Raw genomic sequence first — 11,770 nt, 5'->3', positions numbered from 1 at the left:
TATATATATATATAAATACAATAAGGTGAACCGGGTTCGAATCCCAGTGCTGGCTGATTGATACGAATTCCGCATCCGGCTTGCACTGACCACAGCGTTGACATAAATTATCATCAGTGGTAGACGGATCATGGGTTTGAGTCCCCTTGCCGCAGTCTAACAGTGGAATATTTTCGTGCTTTCCTTCACCGTGTAACGCAAATGCTATTTAGTTCCATCAAAAAATCCTCCAGGAAGGCAAATTTTTCCTAATACTTTCTCCAGGGATCTATCTGGATTAAGTTCAAGATTACAAAGATACGGAGGTGAACATTAATATTCGTAATAGTGTGTGTGTTCACTAAATATACTTTAAAACCACACTACTGCGTAATTTGAAATTATGACTCACCATTATATTTCCTCAAACACTTTATATATTGACTACAAAAAAAATTTGAATATAAAATCCTTTTGTAGAAGAAATCAAAACCGTTCTTAAATCCTTCGTTTACAAAATACCGTGTAATTTGCGCACAAAAACCTCAAAAATGTGTAAAACGTAAATTAGAGTTATAGAAAATGATGGAAATGCAGAATTTAAGAATAATACTTTTAGATAAAAATGTGTTGCATTTCATTAGGTTTCAAACCAGACATGAACTTTTTAAAACATCTGATATTATTTCTCTAATAATAATAGTTAAGAGATTGAATTTTGAAAACTGAATCCTAAAATTTAGTAAACATAGAGAAAATTTGGGATTTATAGCATTTCTTACTTTCTTTTACTTTTTTCTCCTCTATAAATCTGAAAATAATTACGGGAATCAAACATTTCGCAAAATTTGGCTAATTAAAAAATAATTTCAGATAAAAAATTTCTTTCATAATTACTTATTTGTTTTATTTATTTTTGTAACATTCGAAAATTATGAATTAATAACGTATATAAAAAGAAAATATTTTATACTGATGTAAGCAAAAATTTGAAATAAATCAATCGAATAGCTCCTTAAATATCACAATTTACAAAAGCTTATTATTTTTGAAAAAAATAGTCTTAATGAAGTAATATTGAGCTAAATTTTATTAATTTAAATTTGAATAAATTCATTTGATTTAATAGTTTAACTAGATACTTAGATTGAAAAGAATAATCTTTTAAAAATAAATTAATATATAGGTTATAATAAATGTAGTTTAAAATAGTGCTTATAGTAATGACATAGATTAACAGATTGCTTTAAAGCTTATAACTGCATTTTTCTAATAACAAAAGTGTTGCCTTAATTTAAATATAATATCTCATGTTGTCTGTCTTTAAGAAAAAACAAATAAATATAACAAATGAAAATAAATATTTGTATTAAAAATGTTAATTTTTTGACTAGTTTTATTAAACAATTGCCATCAAAGTTTGCCACAATAAACAAAGAAGGAGTTGAAATATTATTATTAGTGACAACTCCAAGTTTTATCTGGCAAACAAACTGATTTTGACGTTTTTCATCCCGCCTCCTTCACTAGTAATTCGACAATATTTAGAAAGCGTTTTTATTCCTTCCTCACTTGAAAATTAATTTAAGACCCTTAATGTGTATACTTTTTCATTTCATTTTTGACAAGGATTTCAAATATACACATTAAAAACGGTAAATAAGGAATACCCTTTATATTATATTAGTACACGCAGCTGTTTTGATCACAAGGATTTAATTTGTTCATAGCATCGAGATCGCTGTATACTTCAACTACAACTGCGATACATTTCCGAGAATAAAATGTAAACATTTTATTCGCAAGATCTAGTTTTTTAAATTGAATAATTTTTGGAAGTAAATTATTAGAAAAGTTCATTTTTAATTCTAAAAACAGTTTAAAAAATGGTTAAATCTATACACTACATTAATTTAACAATTATATAAAGTTAAATTTTCAATAACATTTCTATTTTTGAAAATTAAAAAAATTCACTGAAATATTCTGAAACAATGATCTTTCTTTTTCAATAGATTTAGATACATTTTTTTTTCATTTATTTCAAACACTAATTTTGCTTCTCAGAGAAAATATAATTGAATAATTGTTTTATAACAAATCTTAACGTGATTTTTTTCTTTTAAAAACAATTTTTAAAATATTACATCCATACATCATGCTAATTTACTAATAAATAAACAATAAAATCAAGTTTTCTAATTTTAAATTTTTTTTAAAAAATCCTACCAGTTATCTTCTCCATCCAAATAACCCGGATCTTGTGAAATTTCGGGAAAGTCTGGTACCGATTCCTCAGTAGTCCGCAAAAAGGACGGAATTTCCTTAAACTTCTGGAAAAAATTAAAAACGATAGCCATACTGGCTCTTCAAGAAGTGTTCTCCCCGACGAAGTTCGGGGAAATGGAACTCCAATAAGAACGACGCTCGCTTTTAAATGCAACGAAGACTCACGAGGGAGTTCTCACCTGTAGCAGAACTTCGCTGCACTGCACAGAAAAGTTTGTGGCTAGAGCCATCAGGCGGCGGCTCATGTCTTTAAATTTAACTTTACCTTGCTTGACCACACATTTTGAGAAGGTATTCCATTTGGCGATTTTTATCTTGCTTTATGTCAAATTATTTATAATTTTATGGTCGGTACAGTACTGTGTTTTCTGTTTACTAATTTAGGTATTAAATATTGCTTTGAATATATTTACCACAGTTGTTATTCTTATTTATTAGTCTCGTTTATGAATATTTTATTGTAATCACATTAAGGTCAACAAACAAACATAATTTTTTCATGTTTTATTTTTTTTCTTTTGCAAACGTTTTCATAAAATAGTAATTTATTATCTTTGAAGTTATTTTTTATAACACTAAACCTATCAATTGCTATTTCTAAAAAAAGAGTTAAGTGTATCATGTAAATGTATTTATTACACAAAGCAAAGTATAAAAGACATCGTTTAAGTGCCTTATAAACTAAGCAAAGCTATAATTTTAAAATGTAAGGTCAGTGTGCCTAAATGCAACGTGATTTCATATACGTTTGCCACATTTTAGTCTAATTTGACCTATTATTAATTTTTTTCAATGAAATGACTGAAGTAGTACGACTTCAGTTCTAAACAAATTTTTCTTGCTGAAAATGAATTATTATCTGCAAATTAAGCTAAGATATTTCGCTGTCGCATTTAGGACATTTTTGTCTCAATTAAGGTAATTAGCCTTTAAATGCGACACTCAAGGCACCTTAATGCAGTGCATTTTTACAACGTTTTTATTCACTTGCTTTAGTATTTATAACAATGAAATCTTACTATTAAAATTTCAAATCCTCTCCGACTGGCTAGAATGCTCCATACCCGACGACAATACAAGTTTAAATTGTTTCATAATGAATGTAAGCAGCACTTATCTTATTTTTTTTTATAACCGTCGTTGAACAGCCGACCCAATTTTATGGGTTTACGGCTACTAATGTTCATCTCTCTAGCTTTGTAATTTTGAACCCAATCCAGAAGATAAGGGAACTCCTGGATCGAGTATTGGGAGTAATCTGCCTTTGTGGAGGACTTTTTTGGTGAAATTAACCCGCATTTGCATTACATGGAGAGGAAGACCACGAGAACCTCCCACGGTTTGCCTGACGGCAAGGGGACTCTAACCCATGATCTCTCTACCACTGAGGATATTTCTCGTCAGCACTGTGGTCGGTGCAAGCCGGATGCGGAATCCGTATCGACTGGAATTCGAACCCGGTTTACCTCATTGGAAGGCGAACACTCTATCCCTTGAGTCATCGCGGCTCAAGCAGCATTTATCGTCATTTTATCGCAAAATTGAGTTAATCGTCAAGCAAAATTCCGACCATTTTAAATCTAGAAAGAATATTTAAAATCCAACTGGGGCTCTAATCTGGATGGCTATGTAAGATCCCATCATTTTTTGACAACTACTTAAGTAATTTATCGCGATATTATCGTCAAAAGGAATTTATCGCCATTAAAAACTATGACCACTTAAAAATTGGCTAGAACTCTACAGTTTTAATTATTTTTATGTTAGATAACACTGCAAGCTTCAATCATTTTCTGAAAATGGAATTTATCAACGAAATATTTAGTTAATCGTCAATCAAAATTCCTAACATTTTAAGTCTAGCTAGAATGCTTGCTTATCTAGCTAGAATACTTATTATTATTTATGACTTCTTATTTATTTCAGTAATGAAATGCAAATGCGCATGTGTGCACAGAAAAAAATACAACAGTTTGCTTTGTTTTCTTAATGAACAAAAAATTTTGGATATACAATTTTATTTTGACGTTCGAAGTTATCCTTGACCGCTAACTTTAACAAAGTTACCCTTTAAAAAGGATAATGTTGAAAAATGTGCTTAAAACTTTGTTAAAATTATTTCTCAACTTCAGCACAATTCAAAAAAATATTGCTATATCAGGAAAAAGCTCGATATTCCTTATTTTGATAAACAACAAATACTAAAAATAAAAAATTGTAAGAAGATTGCAAAACAGTGCTATTTTTAGAAACATCATGTCAAAAATTTGTTCTTTTTCGAATTTTAGAATTTCCTTAATGCTAAAATAGAATATATTAAGAAATTTTTGGATAACAAATTATTTTATTGATACAAATTATATATTTAGCAAATAATTTCAATTTACATTTTTTAGAAATTATAGATAGAAATTACTCTTTTATTTCACCGTAAAAAAACAAGAATGTTAATGTTTCTTTTATGCTCAATTGAAACGTGACAATGATTTAATTAACCCCAGAATTGAAATCTGTTTGGATGTAACATTTAATTGCTTGAAACAGTTAGAAACAATTAAACTTATTAAAATTATTGGAAATTAAACTTTTTCCTTTATTTTGTTAGTAAAGGGAGGAAAAATGAGGAATAGCATAGTAGTGAAAAGCCCCGTTTACCATCATACTTACTATTCATACATTTTATCATGTAACTTGAGTTATTTAAGCAAAAAAATGAAATTAAATAAATTTTAAAATATAAACTCTATTGTAATCTGTCCTTAAACATACACTAAAGCATATCTAGACTAGATTTCAGATCAATGAATAAAAAATATATTTTCCAAAAATTTTGAATAGGGCGGAGACGTTTACTTATTTGAAATATTTGACTTTGTAACGACTTATCTTTGATTGCAGGGGAGAAGGGTCATTCCATTGTCTCATTTTGAAATTTCAATTATAGACAGAATGGTTTAACATTCTAAAAAAAAATTTCACAGCTGCAGTCAAAACACAAACAAATAACGAAACGAAACAAAACAATCCAAAATTTAATTACATAAATGAATAAATAAAAATGTAATGCTTTGAATTTTTTAGAAAAGTTTTGCCGAATTATATATTATTATGTTTTTTCAATCTAATAGCCATAACCATTATCTTACGTAAAATTAATTTTAATATCGCGTTAAGTATTTTAATTTAGTATATTGTGTCACTAAATGAAAACTGAAACGGGAAAATAAAAATTTTATTATCTTTAAAAAATATGAAAATAGAAATAAAAGTCGACATGTTTTGAGTGAATAAAAATTCCCGTCACGAGTCATTAACGTCTAGCGAGCCCTGAGAATGGCAGAGTTTGAAGCAAATGCTTAGCGTACTCAAAAATAGTCACTGATTTTTAAGAGCCGGTAGACGTGAATGAAGAAAATTAAAGTGATTTGAAATTTAAAAAAATTTATGGTTACCAACGAAAAACAGAAAATCAAAATGAAAAAATAAATAAATAAACTATTGAAACAGTGGTAGCCTGGAGAGTGAAAAAAATAATGAATTCCTTCCCAGTTCAACATTGTATTGTATGAACCAGACGGGATTTAAAATTTAGACTAAAGGAACACGATAAAGTCCTTTTTCAAGAAGGCGATTAATCCATTACAAAACATTATTTGCATCTCCGGGATAAATTTAATCTTGATAATGCCAAAATTCTAACCACCCCTGCCACATCAGCTAATCTTGATACTCGGGAATCTTGTTTCATTCATATGAATGCCAATTCTCTTGTTAACGATATTAGTTTCGCACCATCTCTCCGTGGAATATGGAAATGCATTTTGCCCTGATTTGAATTCCCCGGCTATCGCGATTTTCCCCTTCAGTTTTCCCAGATCACCCCAATTTTTGAATATGGAATTGGGTGAGGAACCCAAGTATGTAAAAAAATGTGTTTATTCAGAGAAAATGCATTTTTGCGTCTGATTTCGTAACTTAATTAATAGTTAGCACTAATTAATTAGCATATTTAAAGTAACCCCCAGAAACCATTAAGATTGACACTTATTACAATTCCCGTCCATTAGAACGATAGTTATTCAGGGTGATATCTTTTTCTTGCGCATTGTACATCGTTCTATTACTGAAATAATTAATAAAATTAGATAAATGCGTTTTTATAATCAGTTATTTTAAAAGAGTAGCGTTTAAGCAATTTTACTTTACTGTTAAGTTATATAATTTTCATTACAATTCTTATAGTTTCAAAAAGAAAAATACATCGCGAAGATGTGTATACTGAGTGGAAATAAATACGCGATGTTATTAAAATCATTTCTTTTAGAGAGCGCAATATAGATTAGTCATTACTCCCTGGAGAAGCAATCCCAACTGAACAGAAACGCGTATAAATTTAGTGACATTAGTTTCACACACATGTAAGTTGAGAACTGTTAAAAGTGTCAAAATATCATTTTTGATTAACAAGAATTAACAAATAAAAAATTACAACTTGAATAAACACATCATTCATAACACTTTGAAGGGTATCATTGTGTCGTGGAAATGCATTGAAAATATTGTTTCTAATTATAATAAAGGAGATAATGATTTACATTGAGAGTGTATTTCTAGGTATTCTCCATTTATGAATCATTTCCATGTCATAGGAAAACTTTGAATTATATGACATATACGGGTATTTTTGAAAGAAATAACACTCATTTCTTAATCTTAATCAAGCTGCAAATGAGCTCCTCATCACGAAAAATTCGCAAATTGTCCTCCTTTTTCGTCAATTATACACCTACTCTCAACGAATCATTTCACATCACATTCATCACACAACATTACAGTTTGTATGTACAGAAAATATTAACCCAAACTTTTTAAGACGTTATTTTTTAATATTATGCTACATTAAGAGCATGCGTATAAAAATAAAGGAGGACCCTTTGCAAATTTTTTGTAACTTTTTCCAATGAGAAATTCCTTTTAAACTAGTTTCAGATTACAAAGTAAGTATCAAATTTTTCAAGTATATCCACAGTTGCTGAAGAAATAAATACTCAAAGTTTTTAAAAAATCATTTGTTTAGTCCAACCCATATGCTACGTCATCCCTACTAAGAGCTTATCAGTGGGGTTGACCTCTCCTCCATACTGAGGAAGTGGGGTGAAGTGCTGATCCCGTAGCACTATAGTAAGAGATGTCATCAATTCTAAAAGTGGGGTGTAGAGCTCATTTTTCCCCTACTATGCTGCTTGCAAACTCTACATACAGGCATAAATTTTATGTACTTACAAAAACATACTGTTGCGAATATTTGCATACATATATTTCACGCAAAAAATCTTTGGATCTAATAACCCTGAACTTTCAACTGTCTATCTGTCTGATCTTTTTGTTACCATTAGTTTAAACATATACGGTGAAATTCAAATCTTGTGTAATTATGGAGCATGAATTAATATGGATTATAATCATATTTACCTTGTTTTTCACATTTTCTCTAGAAAGCACTTAGCAGGGCTACTTATTGACGCAAATCATTTGTTTAGGCTAAAAAATATTTCGTTCGGACATAATTCTTTTGTTTTTAAACCTTCTATAATAAAGATATCTATTTACTTTTAGATAAATTCTCATCTCCCTCCTTACTTCGAAATTAAAACATATACTGTTGTTATTTTATATCAATAGACTAAAAGGAACTATTTTGTTCTATATCCGAAATACTGAAAACCTTTTTATTTTAATGACTGAATGTTTCCTTAGAAGGAAGAAAATTTAGTTGAAATAAATAAATGAACAGAATTCCGTTAATCGAATTGGTCATATGTATTCATATAAAATTAAAAGGAATGCAAAAAACTATTTCTTTAAAAGATATTTCGAATGCAGTGTGGGTGGGTTTCCCAAAACTTTACATTTTACAGCTTATATTTAAGAAAACGAATCTTTATCGATTCACTACAGACTCAGAACTATATATATTCCTTTTACGTTGAAGTAATTACCGCTCTTAATATACAGCGTGTTCCATCACCAGAATTTAAAATATCTGTAGAAAACTTGTCAAAATGGAAATTAAAAAGTGTACATATTAGAGGAAGAAACCTCAAAAAGCCACCGGCCGTGTAGTAAATGGTGATTGATGCACGTTAAATCTGTCGAGTCGCAAAGTTCTCCATGTTCCCATAACAAATCAATACCTCTGGGGATACTGAATTGGAGATTGATCGTTCTCTGATTCAGGTCAAAATTACGATCTGTGGATGAATGAATGAATGTTTGAATGGGTCCGCCCTATAAACAGGTGTGACGTATGGGTGTAACAGAAGTCGAATTCTTATCGGCACTGGAAAACAAGAGCAATCGCACCCCTCTGCCTTAACAGGCATACGAGAGAAAGAGAGAGAGAGAGAGCGATTAGTTAATCAAAGATTCGTTAGCGTATTAGATTGCGTCCCCTAATGTCTATAATATTCTAACTTCATTTTCACAAATTTCTCTAAAATATGTGTTATTAGCAATCATTACGGAACACTTCGAATATTTTTAGAGCTTGTGATAAAATTAAGCAAAAAAAAAACTATGTAGATTTGGGGACGTGATTTATTAATTAAATTAAAAGAAGCATAAAAGCTGCATATTCTAACTAATCATCTGTTTTAGCAAAAAACTCCGGGTGTTAAGTACCTTGAAAAAGAAAACTTAACGGCAATATATACCTTCACATCATGATATGTACTGAAGTAAGATGGTTGATCTTTTAGCAAACAAAGGCAACAATACTTTTCAGTTTTCTCACCAAGTGTTGCCTACCACTTAGCGAAACGGAAAAGGATTTGTTGAAATAAGTTCACTTATTTATTTATTTATTAATATTTTGCAAGAAGAGCTTTTTTATTTCAGTCGTCTTTCATAAATAAAATAGTTTTTTTAATTTTCCCCTTGATGATAGAGATGTTAAAATTTCTTTCCGAAAATAAGAAGTTCACTCATTTTTAGCATATTTTCAAAAGTAGGGGAGAGTGGGGTCAATTGTAACAGGGTACTATTGTAACAGAGCTAAAATTTCGAGTATCGAGTGTAGATTTGGTTCCTAGGTAGCGCACAAGGTGTATTTAATAAATCTACATGTACACGCCTGCTGGCAACCATTTTTATGTACTTTTGAAAGAGTTACATCACAAAAGATATTTTCACGCCACGCAAGTACTTTTTTTGGTATTAGAATATTATATTGTAACAAAGTAATTTTGTTTAAACAAATAAAAATTAGTAACCGAATATGTAAGTGGACACCTTAATTAACATTTCAAAAAAAAAAAGATTAGTTTTGCTAATTAACTAGCATTGTTTTTAACAAATGAAGCTGAAATGGCGTCTTGGGGACAATTGTAACAATAAGTAAAGGGACGATTGTAACAGCTGAAAATAAATAATCTTATGTTTACAAACCATTACTTAACTCTTTAAGAACCACCAACAGTTTCCTATGTCATTTATATTATATTGCATGTGCATTATTTTATTTGTCACCTTTCACAGAATAAATTAAAATTTTTAACCCCTTAAAGTTAAAAGTTTAAACCTTTAGGTCTCTGCTCATTAATATTTTCACTCCTAAAATTTCACTACTATTTTGATCAATAAAAAAATATATCACAACTATGATAATATGTATAATTAACTATGTTTTAGTGAAATTCGTTTCCTGTTACAATTGACCCCGTAAGTGGGGACAATTGTAACAAGTGCACGACTGTCAAAAATTGTTAATAACTAATATAATAACATTTAAAATAAGGTATTTTTTTTCTAGTAGAGAATAGTCTACTTTACTCGTCTGTCAATTAATACTAATAATATATTGGATTTTTTGTTAGTTAAAAATAGTTAATAAAAAATTTTACAATTGACCGCACTCTCCCCTACTCAAGAAAAAAAGACAATATCTTAAAAGCGAGTAAAAGTAAAAGTTAGTTTTATTCGATTCAGAATGATACTCTGCAAAAATAAATGTAATGAGTGTAGCGTTTTAGACGTATACCCGAGATTTTCATAACTTTTTCCTAAATTCCAGGAATCAACCACAGTTTGCTGATGCGACTGAGACACTAAAAAGTTCGAGACTTTGACAGAGATGGTCACAGTTTCATGCCTTAAAGTCATAGAAGAAACTAAGGGCTTGCAACAGAATAGCATATAAAAGATTCTTCAAATGTGCTATATCGTTATTCTCTATAGAGTCGTAGATTTTGTCATAGTTTCACAAATCGGCTACTCCAAGTACAGCTCCGAGCGAGACGCCCTGTAGCTTGCATTCTACTCACTCCAAACCACTGCCGTTTACGGCGTGAGTGGTGGCAAGTTACAGCTCACTGGAAGACAGAGTGGCGATCTATTTTTTTTATTTTATTTTATAACCGTCGTTGAACAGCCGACCCAACTTCATGGGTTTACGACTACTAACGTTCAACTCCGTAGCCTTGTAATTTTGAACTAATCCAGAAGACAAGGAAACTCCTGGATCAGTACCCCCAGAGGTATTGATTTGTTGTGGGAACATGGAGGACTTTGAGACTCGACAGATTTAACGTGCATCAGTCACCATTTACTACACGGGGAGTCTTCGGCCGGCGAGGATCGAACCCACGACCTCTTGGATATGGGCCCAGCGCCCAACCGACCAGGCTATCCCGGCCCTAGTGGCGATCTATTGTGTTTTCTGATGAAGGAAGGTTCTGCCTTGGTGCCAGCGCTAGCCGCATTTTGGTTAGAAGTAGGCCAGGTGAGCTGATCTCCGGCCTAGATACACGAGACCTACACTTGGAGTAATGGTCTGGGGAGCAATTTCCTATGACAGCAGGAGCACTCGCATAGTTATTCCTTGATTAGAAATTTGTACGCCAACCGGTTGATTCAACCTGTTTTGTTACCATTCATGAGCAGCATTCAAGGAGGCATTTTCTAACAAGATAACGCTCACCCTCAAACTGCTGTTGTAAGCCAAAATGCTCTACAGGATATCGACATGCTACCTTGGCCTGCTAGATCACCAGATCTTTCACCACTCAAGCACCAGCATTAACTATCCGCATTGACTGACCAAGTGCAACAGGCATTTAACTCCACCAAAAATAGTTACAGGCGCATTTTAGACATCGTTATCTAAATAATTATTACAACAAAATTTTGATTCTATTCGATAGAAATAAAGTATTTCAAATACCGTGAGTTCCAAATATTAACAAATATTTCAAAAATCAATTTAAGAAAAATGAAAGAAACTGGACGGAATGCTACACTCTGCTTAGAAACACAGTTCTTTATTTTTGCTTCGTTTCAGTTACAAGTTTCATTATAAAATTTATCAACAGGTGGCGCTTCTAATGAAAAAATATTAAAAAATGTATTTTAAGTAACCTCCATTTGCAGCAACAAAATGGATCGGAGGAGAAAATTAACAGGGATTTGTGCAAATATATCAGTTTAAATGGTCTGACAAGCAGCA

At 31.1% G+C, this 11,770-nt stretch overlaps 1 protein-coding gene across 4 annotated transcripts in view; it reads right to left on the bottom strand.

The window, feature by feature from the left end:
* LOC107451031 (BAI1-associated protein 3) overlaps positions 1 to 2,475 on the bottom strand; it is a 344,805-nt gene extending 342,330 nt beyond the window's left edge. For 3 of the 4 annotated variants that reach the window (XM_071187326.1, XM_071187327.1, XM_071187329.1), the window contains exon 1: positions 2,209 to 2,474. In XM_071187326.1, coding sequence (XP_071043427.1) covers positions 2,209 to 2,339 — 131 coding nt within the window. In that variant the 5' untranslated portion in view covers positions 2,340 to 2,474. Of the gene's footprint in view, positions 1 to 2,208 lie in introns of all 4 variants that reach the window. The other variant, XM_071187328.1, reaches the window with a different exon arrangement.
* Positions 2,476 to 11,770: the final 9,295 nt, after the last annotated feature.

Source organism: Parasteatoda tepidariorum, chromosome X1, assembly GCF_043381705.1.
Source record: "Parasteatoda tepidariorum isolate YZ-2023 chromosome X1, CAS_Ptep_4.0, whole genome shotgun sequence".
Lineage (NCBI taxonomy): Eukaryota > Metazoa > Arthropoda > Arachnida > Araneae > Theridiidae > Parasteatoda > Parasteatoda tepidariorum.
This window is presented reverse-complemented; position numbering and strand designations above follow the sequence as displayed.